Source organism: Heterodontus francisci, chromosome 8 (genome assembly GCF_036365525.1).
Source record: "Heterodontus francisci isolate sHetFra1 chromosome 8, sHetFra1.hap1, whole genome shotgun sequence".
NCBI classification, from domain to species: domain Eukaryota; kingdom Metazoa; phylum Chordata; class Chondrichthyes; order Heterodontiformes; family Heterodontidae; genus Heterodontus; species Heterodontus francisci.
This window is the reverse complement of record NC_090378.1, coordinates 72206544-72222979: the sequence shown is the minus strand read 5'-3', so window position 1 is coordinate 72222979 and position 16436 is coordinate 72206544. Positions and strand designations below refer to the sequence as shown.

Here is a 16436-nt window from a genome sequence, read left to right as displayed (position 1 = left end):
AGATGTGGTAAATCAAAGAGTAAACAAGACGAGAGAGAAAGGTATTAATATGGGAAAAGATAAACAGACCATGACAGGAGGGGAGTAAGTCAGCAGCTAAGGCGAGAGGTTACAAAAATAATAAAAGGATAAAACTAAAGGCTTTGTATCTGAATGCATGTAGCATTCGAAACAAAACAAATGAACTGATAGTGCAAATCGAAATAAATAAGTACAATCTGATAGCCATTACAGAGCCACGGCTGCAGGATGACATAGATTTGGAGCTGAATATTGATGGGTACATGACATTTTGGAAGGATAGGAAGCTAGGGTAAGGTGAATGGGTGGCTCTGTTAATTAATGATGGTATTAGCACAATAGAGAGGGATGACCTAAGTTCAGGAAACCAGGATGTAGAAGCGGTTTGGGTAGAGATGAGAAATGATAAAGGCAAGAAGTCCTTTGTGGGAGTGGTGTACAGGCCCCCTAACTAACCACATGGTAGAATGGGGTACAAAGGAAGAAATAATGGGAGCTTGTTAGAAAGCTATGGCGATAATCATGGGGGATTTTAATCTACATATAGACTGGAAAAATTGGATGAGCAAAGCTGGCCTGGATGAGGAGCTCATAGAATGTTTTTGGGATAGTTTCTTAGAACTTGGAATTTAGAAAAGTAAGAGGCGACTTGATTGAAACATATAAAATCCTGAGGGTGGATGTGGAAAGGATGTTTCCCCTTGTGGGAGAATCTAGAACTAGGGGTCACTGTTTAAAAATAAGGGGTCACCCATTTAAGACAGAGATGAGGAGAAATTTTTTCTCTCAGAGGGCTGTGAGTCTTTGGCACTCTCTTCCTCAAAAGGCGCTGGAGGCAGAGTCTTTGAATATTTTAAGGCAGAGGTAGATAGATTCTTGATATGCAAGGGGGTGAAAGGTTATCAGGGGTAGGCGGGAATGTGAGTTGAGGTTACATTCACATCAGCCATAATCTTGTTGAATGGCAGAGCAAGCTTGAGGGGCCGAGTGGCCTACTCTTTCTGCTAATTCGTATGTTCGTATAATCTTTTAAAAATGTGACCAGCGAAGATCCTATAGTTATGATAAAAAGTTTTGAGATATTTCTAACGGAGCAGGGGAGTGAGAGGAGGTTTAAATAGTTTTTTTTTAAATTATGAAAGGTTTTGATAATGTGAATATGAGTGGTTGGGGAGCCAATAACGAGCACCAATTTAAGTCACTGCAAGGTTGGAAGGAATTTCTTTAAGCAAATAATTATTGGTGTTTAGAATACTTTGCCAGAAGGTGTGATTGAGGTAGAAGCTATTTTATATTTAGAGGAAAATTGGATAAATATTTGATGCAGTGGAAGGGTAATGAAATTAAGCATAGTTCCATCTTCATAAATAGAATTTGCAAGCAAATCATCTCAACCCTAGGACATCGCTGCAGGAGTTCCTCGGTCCATGCCTGCCTGCAGCAAGACATGGAAAATTCAGGCTTGGGCTGATAAGTGGCAAGTAACATTCGTGCCACACAAGTGCCAGGCAATGATCATCTCCAAGAAGAGAGAGTATAACAACCTACCTTTGACATTCAACAGCATTACTGTTGCTGAAGTCCCCACCATCAATATCCTGGGGGGTTATCAGTGACCAGAAACTTCACTGGACCAGCCAAATAAATACTGTGGCTACAAGAACAGTTCAGAGGTTGGATATTCTGCGGAGAATAACTTACCCCCGTCTCGCCAAAGCTTTTCCATAATCTACAAGGCACAAGTCAGGATTGTGATGGAATACTGTCCACTTGCTTCTGCATGAGTGCAGCTCCAACAACACTGAAGAAGCTCAACACCATCCAGGGCAAAGCAGCCAGCTTAATTGGCACCTCATCCACCACCTAAACATTCACTCCCTTCACCACTGTGGATGCTGTGTGCACCATCTATTATTGCAGCACCTCCCAAACCCGTGTCCTCTATCATCAAGAAAAACAAGGATAGAAGGTGAATGGGAATACCATCACCTGCAAATTCCCCTCCATGTCATGCAACATCCTGACAGAACTATATTGTCGTCCCTTCTATGTTGCTGGGTCAAAATCCTGGCACTCCCTCTCTGACAGCACCGAGCGCCTACACCACACGAGCTGCAGCAGTTCAAGAAGTTGGCTCACGACCACCTTCTCGAGTGCAATTAGAATAGGCAATAAATACTGGTCTTGCCAAGGATGCTCACCTCCCGTGAATGAATAAAAAAAATCAGTCTCACTCTCTGTGATTAAAAAATCTCATTGTCAATGACTTCCGAAACAGATCTGCTTATAAATTGCAACTAAGTTGTTGTCGGTTCAGATCTATCAATAAGGGAACAAAGATGGAAGGAACTCTATAATTTTTATGTATATTTATTTATTCCAAAGTAGGTTCATGGACCATCAGGATCATGCCTTCTCTACATATCATGTGTTGTCAATTTGGTCATGGAGGACTGAACCTGTCTTTGTCAAATGGGCATATGCTCACTTTCCCAGAGGCCTCATTGGATAATAATCAGGAGTGGGTATCCATGTCCATTGACGCTGAAGCCATTGTGCCCCTATCACTACCCTGGTTGAGATCAGCTAAGTCAGTGACTCAGCGATTGAAACTGGAGTCTTCCTTCAAAATTTCCGACTAGCCCTCACTTCTGAACAATAACATGCTTTTATATACATACATTTATTTAGTTTCTGTAATATATAGCCAATAGAACAAATGATAGGTTTGTGAAAACCCCAAGCTACTGGAGCCTAAGCATACCTAGGAGACTTTGCCACACTACATGCCTTTGTCAGCTGGCTAAGCATTCACTAATCTGTATTGCTCAACACCACACCAGACTAGTATTTAATATAACATACAAATTATTTTGTGAATTTTCAGAATGTCCAATCAGCAAGAAAATATCACTTCGGCTAAGCAATGTGAATCTGGCAAATTTCAGTCCACTGAAGAAGAGATTTTTTACAGAAACAGCCGAGCAGCTTACCTGACAGTATTTGGAACCAGTTTAGAGAGCATCACTTCCAAAGATCAACTCTGTCTGGGTGAGGTTGAAATTGAAATGGTGAATGCCAGATAAACATGTTTACGTTTTGGTATTTTTAAATTTGTGCTTTACAATCCAATGGTAAACCAACTACACACTGACCATTATATCACAAAGTAGTATTTGAAGTATTATGTTTGTGTTGTAGTATTGTTGTATGGCATAGCTGAACAAAGAGTAGATTGCTTAACTTTAGATCTGGTGGTTTTATTTTTTGAGCCAAAGTTAAATTGCACATATTGTAGGTAAAAGTTGGGGTCTAACATTTTCAGTATGAACATCTGACACAATGCAATAGCAAAATACTGTGGATGTTGGAAATCTGAAATAAAAGCAGAAAATGCTGGAAATATGTAACAGGTCAGGAAGCATCTGTGGAGAGAGAAACAGTTCATATTTCAGGTTCGTGACATATCAGAAGGATATACTTAGAGTCATAGAGTTCTACAACACAGAAACAGGCCCTTCGGCCCATCGTGTCTGTGCTGGCCATCAAGCACCTAACTATTCTAATCCCATTTTCCAGCACTTGGCCTGTAGCCTTGTATGCAATGGCGTTTCAAGTGCTCATCTAAATACTTCTTAAATGTTGTGAGGGTTACTGCCTCTACCACCTCTTTAGGCAGTGCGTTCCAGATTCCAACCACCCTCTGGGTGAAATAATTTTTCCTCAAATCCCCTCTAAACCTCCTGCCCCTTATTTTAAATCTATGCCCCTTGGTTATTGACCCCTCCGCTAAGGGAAAAAGTTTCTTCCTATCTAACCTATCAATGTCCCTCATAATTTTGTATACCTCAATCAGGTCCCTCTTAGCCTTCTCTGCTGTAAGGAAAACAACCCTAGACTTTTCAGTCCAGTGCAATCACATCCTTTCTATAGTGTGGTGCCCAGAACTGTACACCGTACTCCAGCTGTGGCCTAACTAGCGTTTTATACAGCTTCATAACCTCCCTACTCTTATATTCTATGCCTCGGCTAATAAAGGCAAGTATCCCACATGCGGTCCTAACCACCCTATCTATCTGTGCTGCTGCCTTCAGTGATCTACGGACAAGTACACCAAGGTCCCTCTGACCCTCTGTAATTCCTAGGGTCCTACCATCCATTGTATTTTTCCTTGCCTTGTTAGTCCTCCCAAAATGCATCACTTCACACTTCTCAGGATTAAATTCCATTTGCCACTGCTCCGCCCATCATACCAGCCCATCTATATCGTCCTGTAATCTAAGGCTTTCCTCCTCATTATTTACGACACCGCCAATTTTCATGTCATCTGCGAACTTACTGATCATACCTCCTATATTCACATCAAAATCATTAATGTGCACTGCAAACAGCAAAGGTCCCAGCACCGATCCCTGCGGTACACCACTGGTCACAGGCTTCCACTTGCAAAAACAACCCTCGACCATCACCCTCTGCCTCCTGCCACTAAGCCAATTTTGGATCCAATTTGCCAAATTGCCATGGATCCCATGGGCTCTTACCTTCTTAACCAATCTCCCATGCGGGAACATATCAAAAGCTTTACTGAAGTCCATGTAGACGACATCAACTGACTTCTGACTTATATTGTTCTTTGCAGTCATTGTATATGTTGCATCAGAACAGTAAAATCGATAAAGAAATAATTCACATTTATATAGTGCATTCAGATCCTCAGGATGATAGCTAAAAAAATTATTTTTTAAAGTGTAGCTTTTTTTAGGCAAAAAGCAGTAACCAATTTGCATAAAGCAAGATTCCACAAACAGAAATTTAGATAAATAACCAGTTACTCCATTCCAGTGGTATTTCTTGAAGGATTCATAATGGCCAGGAGAACTCTTCGTTCTTCACTGAATAATGGAATGGTGTCTTTTTTGTCCACATGAACTGCTAGTTGGGAACATCAGCTTAATATCTCATCCACAAGATGGCTTCATTGAAAATTCAGTACTTCCTTAGTATTGCATTGAAGGGTCGGCCTGGACTAGGTACTTTCATCAGATGAATGGTCACTGACCTGAAACGTTAACTCTGCTTCTCTCTCCACAGATGCTGCCAGACCTGCTGAGTATTTCCAGCATTTTTTTTGTTTTTATTCCGAACAGCACTGTTGATGTACCTGGACCCCAAGGACTGCAGTGGTTCAAGAAGGCAGCTCACTACCACCTTCTCAAGGGCAATTAGGGATGGGAAATAAATGCTGGCCTAGCCAGCGACGCCCACATCCCCTGAACAAATTTTTAAAAAAGTCAAAGTCTTTACCTTTTTTGTAAAGTGAAATAAGGTCCGATGGTGGCATAAGTATGTCTAATACCTCAAAGCAAGTACCAAAAGTGATTTACCCAGGCATGTTACTGAATGTTTTCCAAGATTTCAATGCAAGAATAGACGCTCATGAAAATGTGGAGGGTTGGGACCCATGCTAGTTATATGATACATTAGCTGAAGTAATCTAGGTTAAAAAGGTTTAGAAAAGACCCAAAAATATAATTATATATTTTCAGTTTAATTTACTCCAAGCCTCTATGCAATGCAACATCACTCATTTGAAGCAACACACCACAATGGACATCATAGTTTGAATGCAGAAATATTCTAATGTTTGTGACGATGAAAGCAAAGTTAAATGTTTATAACTGCTCAAAATTCCATGGGTATGAAGGATTGCATGTCTCAATTCTCCAATATAATTTACCCTGTCTCGAAAGTTCTCCAGTTGGAGACAGCAGACCTGAGGCTTTGCACTCGAATGTATTTGAATACAGCTAAGTGATGGCGACAATCACATAGAAGTGATTCTGGCTCAAATGTTGTCACACACTGATAAATTCTGTATCACTATGCAGATTTTAATAATGCCATTTTATTTCAGAAGGTTGATCAGAATGCTCATCAGATAAATAGATTCACTTATGTTTCTATGCTGGAATTATCTTCTGATTCAATTAATTATCTAATGATAAGCTAGTTAAAAATGTCATTCGAAATTAAATTTAATGTCTGTTTATATGTTCAAGTTAGAGTCCTGGAATTAATGTCTAATATGTTTAAACTATAGTGCTTCAGCAAGCTGGAAGAAATCCTTCCAGAAAGACACTCAGGAAGTACTGGACTCCATATACCAAGAAGTTAAACTTTGATGACTTTTGCGAGATCTTGAAAAATGAAAAACCTACAGGCAAGAATGAATTGATGAAAGCTTTCAAGAAGCTCGATCTAAATAATGATGGCTACATTACGCATGAGGAACTTTATAAAGTTCTCACTACTGTAAGTGCTTTTCTACTTTGTTTAAAAAAGTGTTATTTATTTCCAAACTACAGGTGGAACCTTTCAATAGTATAATCAAAGGTTATTGGACCAGTCCAATATGTACAACTGCAAGATCACAAATTCCAACATAATTCCAATTCAATACCTGCATCCCTTTTCCATATAACCCAAAACATGGATGGGGACAATCCTTTGCTCCACTTTGCTCCTAGATGGCAGTTGGGGTTGGTGGAACATAAGGCAGCTTTTCATCCCCCTCTCCACCAATATAACTGCCCTAAGAGCTCTGACCCTAGAATGGGTATTTGATCCTAAAGTAATGCACAAAGCACGTCGCCCCATTCCCAGATTGCTACCTCTCAACCTTGACAACTTTCCTTTCTTTGAATTTCTGCCCTCCTTTTCTGGAAGATGCTGACTCTTGGGAGGGTGGTATGATTTCACAGGCACCAGCAGTGTTCCAATACTTCACCCTAGTGAGCCTACTATGGACAGCATCATATTTGAGCTCGATTCTGTCATTGCCCGATGTTCACACACACGCACTTTGTAGCAGGGGGTCGCTGGATAGGAATCAGCAAGAGGAACTCTGACCTTTTTGCCTCCTTGCTAGTCCACGGATACCGGAGTCAAGCCGATCGGAGCATCTGCAGTGCATCCAACTCATCATAGACTGGTGACCTACCCAGTAATCTGCCTGGTTGGTATGATTTTAATATCACACACGAGCTGTGGTCCATTTATATACAGCCATTGGAGCAGTTAGCCTGAGTATTTTTGAACTTCTCTTAATTGTTCATCATGTATTAACGACTTGGATGAGGAAGTCGAAGGGTGGGTCAGTAAATTTGCAGATGATACAAAGGTTGGTGGAGTTGTGGATACCGAGGAGGGCTATTGTCGTCTGCAAAGGGACTTGGATAGGTTGCAGTGCTGGGCTGAAAAGTGGCAGATGGAGTTTAACCCTGAAAAGTGTGAGGTCGTCCATTTTGGAAGGACAAACACGAATGCAAAATACTGGGTTAACGGTAGGGTTCTTGGGCATGTGGAGGAGCAGAGAGACCTTGGGGTCTATGTGCATAGATCGTTGAAAGTTGCAACTCAAGTGGATAGGGCTGTGAAGAAGGCATATGGGGTGTTAGCGTTCATTAGCAGAGGGATTGAATTTAAGAGCCGTGAGGTGATGATGCAGCTGTACAGGACCTTGGTAAGGCCTCATTTGGAGTACTGTGTGCAGTTCTGGTCGCCTCATTTTAGGAAGGATGTGGAAGCCTTGGAGAGGGTGCAGAGGAGATTTACCAGGATGTTGCCTGGAATGGAGAATAAGTCTTACGAGGAAAGGCTGAACATTCTAGGCCTCTTCTCATTAGAACGGAGAAGGATGAGGGGTGACATGATAGAGGTTTATAAGATGATCAGGGGAATAGATAGGGTAGACAGTCAGAAACTTTTTCCCCGGGTGGAGCAAAGCGTTACAAGGGGTCATAAATTTAAGGTGAAGGGTGGGAGATATAAGGGGGATGTCAGGGGAAGGTTCTTTACCCAGAGAGTGGTCGGGGCATGGAATGCCTTGCCTGGGGAAGTTGTTGAGTCAGAAACTTTAGGGACTTTCAAACGGCTTTTAGATAGGTATATGGATAAAGGAGAATGATGGGGTATAGATTAAATTGTCCTTGACAGAGGACAAAGGATCGGCACAACATCGTGGGCCGAAGGGCCTGTTCTGTGCTGTATTTTTCTATGTTCTATGTTCTATGTAGTATGGTATGGTAGGGGAAGGGAAGCTGTAACTACTGGAGAAATTACAAGACCAGAGTTTTTCCTCAAAAAGCCAGACTGTTTAGTTGCTTAAACAGAGGTGAAGCTTGGGCATTAAGGAGGTTGAATGTTTCTGTGGCCCCAGCATACCGCTCCACAAAGTACCGATTGTGGGTGTTAAACTGAAGACTTGTCACAAGTTGCATGAAAGCCCGAAAACCAAATAATTTACCGCTGAGGGAAGAAGGAAATCAGAGAAGAATCATACTTGGACTGTTTTCATGCACCACCTTGCAGAGACTTGAGCACATAATCCAGGCTGATACTCCAGTGCAATACTGAGGGAGTGCTGCATAGTTGGAGGCACAGTCTTTCAGATGAGACATTAAACTGAAGCCCTATCTGCCATCAGATGGAACTTAAGAGATCTCATGGCACTACTCGAAGAAGAGCAAGTGAGTTCTGCCCAATGTCCTGGACAATATTTATCTCTGAACCAACATCCCTAAAACAGATCACTAGTCATTATCACATTGCTGTTTATGGGACCTTGCCATGTGCAAATTGGCTGCCATGTTTCCTAGATTACAATGATGTTCTGAGATTGTGAAAGGTGCTATGTAATTGCAAGTTTTTTTCTTTATGTTCTTTTAGTTTGAGCATAGCATGAAAGCATTTCATCTGCCTGTAAGCTCTTGTGGAAACGCCCAGTTTGCCTCCCTGTAACTCTTTTGTCAAAGACATAAGAATTTTTAGGAACAGGAAAGGGCCATTAGGTGCAACAAATCAGTCCTTTTTACATAGCTCACAACACCACACTCCCTTATCAGAATATACTTTAATCCCTTTGCTGTCCAGAAACACATCTTAACTTTTGGGACCCATTGCACTATCCATTTCATTTGTTTTTCCTGGTGATTTATTCCACAAGTCCAAATGCCTTTTGTGTGAAAATGTCCCCTGGCTTTCTTTATCACCCTTACTTTGTAATTTTTAAATTTGAGTTCCTGGATATTTTGAACCCTGCCTGACAGGGAACTATTTGCCTGGATTAACTTTGCATGGTTTCTTCATAATCTTGAAAAGCTCAATTAGGTCATCTCAGTATTTCATTTCATTTTGTATCCCTTTCTTATAATGTGAATAGTATCTTTACTGAGTATCTTGATGTTATATGCTACACAATAAATTCTATCAATATTATTTCACCGTAGAAAGGCGAGAGGATGACACAAGAAGAGGTGAGGATGATCATGGATGAAGCTGATGTTAACAACGCTGGAAAATTGGTCTATAATGAGGTATAGCTAGCTAGGTTACAATTCTGAAATTTAGCAATTCTTATATTCATCTTGTTTGCAATGGTCTGGGGCCTTTAGGGTTGAGGCCTAAATGTGTTAAATCTTTCCAGATATTTCTGGAGAGTATTACACCAAGACACATTTGGAGCCATTTGCTTTAGAGTTTAGTGGTGGTTCATGCTGATGAAATGCTATTGATCAAAACACCTATACTTGTTTCTTTGCTACAGCACTTGGATCTCTTTCCATACTCCTCTGGTACCTTGTCCTCCTTCAAGCACCTCAACTTGTTCCAGCACTCTCGAATCTTCTTTAAAATCCTCATTCTCAACTGCCCTTTCCCCCCTCATCCTCCAAGCCCCACTGCGGTTATATCCTCCCTCCTTTCCTCTGTCAGACTCAGCATTGAACAACTCCTCATCCTCCATGGGTGGTTGATGGTCGGCACAGACTCGGTGGGCTGAAGAGCCTGTTTCAGTGCTGTATCTCTAATCTAATCTAATCATGATTTCAATCTCCATCTCCATCTGAACTCAACTTGTCCACTCTCCTCTAAATTCACTGCCCTCCTGTCCTCCATGCAACTCTGCTTGCATATAACCTCTCCAATCCATATGTACTGCTTCCCTCTCATCTATGCCATCTCACTTGACTTCTCTATTCCCATAGTCTCAATTAAAGACAAGGCCTTCTCTGACAACTTCCTTGTGTTCCTCACCGCCCACATTTCCCTACTCTCTTCCAGTTCCACTTTCTTCTGGGTGTGCCCTTGAATAAACTCGCCTTCAAGTAATTTTCAACTGCACTTTCAAACTGCCAACTGTTGATCCTTTGGCTCTGCACTTACCATGCAACTTTTGCAGCTTGTGTTCAGTCACTCCCTCACCTCTAGCTTGATGCATTTATCCACAGTAAAAGCTTTTCTCTCCCAGTCTGGTTATATCTCTGGCCTGGCCCTCATCTTTGCTCCCTCACATTCAAGGGGTTCAGATTTGAGAGCAAAGTACTGCAGATGCTGGAAATCTGAAATAAAAACAAAATTCTGGAAATACTCGTCAGGTCTAGCAAATCTTAAGCTCCGCCCCTTTTTTGCACGGCAGCTGCTGCTGATGATTCTGTTTTACACCTTCTCTAGATCTATCTTTTGTTTCTTGTCTCATTACCATCTCCCTTTTGCCTTGCACCATCATCCCTTTTGTCATTTAATCTCTGCTGCTTTCCACCCTATCACTGACTTTCCTGTTTGTTCTTTCCTCCCCTGCCCTGTTTCCCTGCCTTGCATCCCAGCACTCCCAGTTCTAGCAAAGGGTCATCGACCTGAAATGTTAATTCTGTTTCTGTCTCCACAGATTCTGCCAGATCTGCTGAGTACTTCCAGCATTTTCTGTTGTTTGGCTTGAGATTTGAATCTATCTGGTGCATAACTGGTTTAGTTATCCATTGCCAAATCTAGCTGGACCACATTAAACACTATTTGCCAAAATAAGTCACTATTCCAGGGCCATTCTGGAGAGCAAAAACTACTCCCAGATTTTCTCCACTACCATCTGTCTCCTTTAAACCTCTATTTCCTTTCTCTTCCAGCAGCAAGTATGAGGAGTTCATGGATTCCTTTCTTGCAGAGGTTGAACCCATTTGTTCAGTTGCATTTCCTACATTCTTCCTCCTTCTTGCTCACCAAACCAAATCTCCCAGTGCTTCTCCCTAACCCTAGCTTTCAACCCATGCCTTTCTCCTCTTCAATCTCCTCTCATGCTCCCTCTGAACTCATCTTATCTACGTGACCCATCTCCTGCTGCTGTAGTCCCAGTCGCACACTAAACTGCTGATATCCAACTGCCCAGTCTCTCTGCTCGTCGATATTGTAAATGGTACCCTTTACTCAGTCGCTGTCACACTCCCTTTCAAAATTGTTCCCCAAAAAAAGACATCCTCAACCCCTTTGTCCTTGAAATCTACCATCCCATCTCGAGTCTCCCTTTCCTCTTCAAAGTTGCCGTTTCTCAAAACTGTGCCTATATTTCCATTAACTAGATGTTTGAAAATCTCCAGGCCTGGACGAGTCGCAATTTACTCCAGTTATACATTGGAAAACCTGAACCCCAACTTCTCCAATCTACCCATGTTACTGAAGTCCCTTATCCCTGGAGCCATTCTCGTAAATCTTTTCTACACCCTCTCTAAAGCCTTCATATCCTTCCTAAAGTCTGGTGCCCAAAATTGGACAAAGTACTCCAGGTGAGGCTGAACCAGTGTTTTATACAGATTCATCATAACTTCCATGCTTTTCATCTCAGTGCCTCTATTTATAAAGCCCAGAAAATTGTGTGCCTTTTTAACTACTTTCTCAACCTGCCCTGCCCAGTTCAACAATTTGTGCACATACAGCCCCAGATCTCTCTCTTCCTGCACCCTCTTTAGAATTGCATCCTTTATTTTATGTTGTCTCTTCTTGTTCTTCTCCTCAAAAGTATCACTACACGTTCCCTGTATTAAATTTCATCTGTCACGTGTCCACACATTCTACCAGCCTGTCTATGTCCTCTTGAAGTCTATCATTAGCCTCTTCACAGCTCACAGTGCTTCCAAGTTTTGTGTCATCTGCAAATTTTGAAACTGTACCTTGTACACTCAAGTCTAGACCATTAATATATATCAGGAAAAGCAGTGGTCCTATAACTGACTGCTGGGGGAAACCCCACTGTATACCTCACTCCAGTCCGAAAAAACAACCGTTCACCACTACTTTCTGTTTCAGCCAACTTTGTATCCATGTGCCGCTGTCCCTTTTATTCCATCGGCTTCAACATTGCCGGCAAGCCTATTATGTGGCACTTTATCAAATGCCTTTTAGAATCCATGTACACCACATTATCCTCATCAACCACCCTGCCCCACCCTGATACCTCAAGTTAGTTAAACATAAGTCCATGCTGGCTTTCCTTAATTAATCTGCACTTTTCCAAGTGACTGTTAATTTTGTTTCAGATTATCGTTTCTAAAAGCTTTCCTACTACTGAGATTAAACTGACTGGCCTGTAGTTGCTGGGTTTATCCTTATATCCTTTTTTGGACAAGGGTGTAACATTTGCACTTCTCCAGTCCTCTGGCATCACTCCTGTATTGAAAGAGGATTGGAAAATTATGACCAGTGCCTCTGCAATTTCCAGCCTTGCTTCCCTCAATATCCTCAGTTGTGTCCCATCAGGTCCTGGTGACTTATCAACTTTAAGTACACCCAGCCTTTCTAATACCTCCTCTATATCAATTTTTAGCCCATGCAGTGTCTCAACTATCTCCTCTTTCACTATGACTTCGGCAGCATCTTCAGCATATAATCTAGGCTAACACATCAGTACAGTATGATAGTTGTATATTGTATAAGGGGTAAAGACAGATGCAAAGTACTCATTTAATACTTCAGCCATGCCCTCTACCTGCATGTGTAGATCCATTTTTTGGTCCCTAATTGCCCCACCTCTCCTCTTACATACAAACATATGAATTAGGAGCAGAAGTAGGCCATTCGGCCCCTCTAGCCTGCTCCACCATTCAATAAGATTCTGGCTGATCTGTTTGTGTCTCGAATTCCACACTCCCATCTACCCCCGATAACCTTTGATTCCCTTGCCTAACAAGAATCTATCTACCCCCGCCTTAAAATTATTCAATGACCCTGCTTCCACCACCTTCTGAGGCAGAGAGTTCCAAAGTCGCACAACCCTCTGAGAGAAAACATTTCTCCTAATTTCTGTCCTAAAAGGGTGACCCCTAATTTTCAAACAGTGCTCCCTAGATCTAGACTCCCCCACAAGAGGAAATATTCTTTCCACATCCACCTTGTCAAGACTGTTCAGGATCTTGTACACTTCAGTCAAGTCTTCCCTCACTCTTCTAAACTCCAGTGAAAACAAGCCCAGTCTGTCCACCCTTTCCTCATAAGACAACCTGCTCATTCCAGGTATTAATCTAGTAAACCTCCTCTGAACCACCTCCAACTTATTCACATCTTCCTTAAATAAGGAGACCAAAACTGCACACAGTGTTCGAGATTTGGGTCTCACCAATGCCCTATATGACTAAAGCATGACATCCTTACTTTTATTTTCAATTCCTCTTGTAATAAAGGATAACAGTCCATTAGCTCTTCTTTATTACTTGCTGTACCTGCATTCTAACTTTTTGTGACTCATGCACTAGAATATCTAGATCCCTCTGCACCATGGAGTTCTGCCGTTGTTCCCCATTTAAGTGATACTCTGCTTTTTTATTCTTCTTGCCAAAGTGAACAACTTCACATTTTCCCACATTATACTCCATTTGCCAGATTTTTGCCCACTCACTCAACCTGCAAGCTCCTTATGTCCTCTTCACAACATACTTTCCTACCTATCTTTGTGTCATCTGCAAATTTAGCTACCATGCCATCGCTTCCCTTATCTGTCATTAATATAAATTTTAGAATGTTGAGGCCCCTGCGGCACTCCACTCGTCGCATTTTGACAATCAGAAAAGGACCCAGTTATGCATACTCTTTGTTTTCTTCCAGCCAGCCAATCTTCTGTCCATGCTAATATGTTACCCACTACACCATGAGCTCCTACATTGCGCAATAACCTTTTATGTGGTACCTTGTCAATTGCCTTCTGGAAATCCAAGTACAGTACAGCAATGGGCTCCCCTTTATCCACAGCACATGTTACTCCTTCAAAGACCACCAATAAATAGATTAAACACGATCTCCCTTTCACAAAGCCATGCTGACTATTCCCGATTATCTTTAGTTTTTGTAAGTGCCCAGCTATAGCCTCCTTAATGATTGATTCTAACACCTTCCGCATGACAGACGTCAAGCTAACTGACCTATAGTTACCTGTTTTCTGCCTCCCCCACTTTGCTATATTTGCTATTTTTCCAGTCTGATGGAACCTTTCCAGAATCGAGCGAATTTTGACCTTTTTACTATTTATATGCCTATAGAAGACTTTTGGATTCCCTTTTATGTTAGCTGCCAGTCCCTTCTCATGCTCACTCTTTGCCTCTTTCATCTTCCTTTTTCACTTCTCCTCTGAACTTTCTACGTTCAGCCTGAAACTGTGATGGCTGGCATTAGGAAGTGCATGCATGTAATGTGTATCTCTGTAAATAAATGCTTATAAAAGTGTGTAAAGATTGGTTCCAGTTCTATCCTTCACCACCTGGCTTTTTGGATTATAACACAGTACTGAGAGCATTCAGCATTATTGAAGGTGCTGTTCAGATGGGATGTTATGTTGAGGTCCACTCTATCATCTCAGTGGATATAAAAGTTTCCATGGCACTACTGGAAGAGCAGAGAGTTCTTGCAGTAATCTGGCCAACATTTCTCCCACAACCAATACTACCACAACACTTCGGTCACTCATCTTATTTGATGTCTTTGTGACCTTGCTTTGTTTTGTTGGACTGCCATGTTTGTCTATAATAACAAGGAAATCATTGGCTGTGAAATGCTTTGAGATGAAAGTTAGGATGTGATAAGACGCTGGATAAATACAGGTTGTTCTTAACAGTGTGTTGGCATTCTTATTGATCATGGATATTGTAACCGAGCCCAATTCTATCCTCACTTGACATCAGCACACCTATACCTTCCAACAGGGATTGAAGCGTAATAGCAATCAGGAATACGAACACTGGCTGATTTTTTTTCCCCAACCCAAATCCTAGTTGAGACCAACTAATCCTTAATGCTACTTGACAGACGCGTCACAGATTAGGAAAGAAATCCTGGGCTTTATTTTGTAGCATTCTGACTTTACAAACTCGTCCAGTGGATGACATTGAGGACTTGTTTTATATTTAATTAAGGAGTCATTGCCAGGATGTAATATAGCAGTGTGTTATAATATGGGCACACCGTAACAGCAAAAAGCAGTTGTGGTTTTGACTGTAGTAAATCATCTTTCCTCGGCCACTCTCTGGTTTGATACACAGGACTATTCAATCCTGAATCATATTCAGTCTTCTTTTCATCTACCTCTGTGGCACTATCCTAATTTGATTCCACTCCTACCTGTTCCAATGAAGCGAGCATATATATATCCTCACATGCTGCATATCCATGTAATGTGTGCTGAAGGCTCCATCCATTAACCCATTTTTCTTGTCTAAATGCTTCTCTTAGCAGCACCATTTTGTAGGTATGTGGCCAGCTTTCAAAAGTATGCTGACAACCTTTTGTTCATCTAAAACTCCACTTCTTGTATTGTCATAGAATCATGGAAAGTTCATGGCACAAAAAAGGCCACTTGGCCCATTGAGTTTGTGACGGCTGGGAAAAAAGAGCCACCCAGCCTAATTCCACTTTCCAGCATTTGGTCCGTAGGCCTGCAGGTTATGGCACTTCAGGCGCACATCCATTCACCTTAGAAATGAGATGAGGTTTTCTGCCTCTGCCACCTTTTCAGGCAGTGACTTCCAGACTCCCACCACCGTCTGGGTGAAAATTCTTTTCCTCATTTCCTCTCTAATCCTTCTACCAATCACTGACCTCTCTGCTAAGGTAAATGGACCCTTCCCATCCACTCTATCCAGGCCCCTCACAATTTTGTATATCTCGATCAAATCTCCCCTCAGCCTTCTCTGTTCCAAGGAGAACAACCCCAGCCTATCCAATCTTTCCTCATAGCTGCAATTTTCCAGTCCTGGCAACATCCTCATAAACCTCCTCTATACCCTGTCTTGTGCAATTGTATCCTTTCTGTAATGAGGTGACCAGAACCGCACACAGTTTTGGCCTAACTAATGTTTTATATAGTTCCAGCATACCCTCCCTACTCTTATGTTCTATGTCTCGGCTAATAAAGGAAAGGATTCCATATACCTTCTTAATCACCTGTCCTGCTACCGTCAGGGATCTGTGGACATTTACTCCAAAGTCCCTCACTTGCTCTACGCCTCTCAGTATCCTCCCATTTATTTATTTATTTAGAGATACAGCACTGAAACAGGCCCTTCAGCCCACCGAGTCTGTGCCGACCAACAATCACCCATTTATAC

The 16436-nt window shown here is 41.8% G+C and overlaps 1 protein-coding gene across 3 annotated transcripts in view; it reads left to right on the top strand.

Annotated features, from left to right (window-relative positions):
- The window catches only part of efcab7 (EF-hand calcium binding domain 7), a 131614-nt gene that overhangs the window by 1384 nt on the left and 113794 nt on the right, over positions 1-16436 (top strand). For 2 of the 3 annotated variants that reach the window (XM_068037323.1, XM_068037322.1), the window contains exons 2-4: positions 2909-3072; positions 6122-6333; positions 9309-9395. In XM_068037323.1, coding sequence (XP_067893424.1) covers positions 2910-3072; positions 6122-6333; positions 9309-9395 — 462 coding nt within the window. In that variant the 5' untranslated portion in view covers position 2909. The remainder of the gene's footprint in view (positions 1-2908; positions 3073-6121; positions 6334-9308; positions 9396-16436) is intronic. The other variant, XM_068037324.1, reaches the window with a different exon arrangement.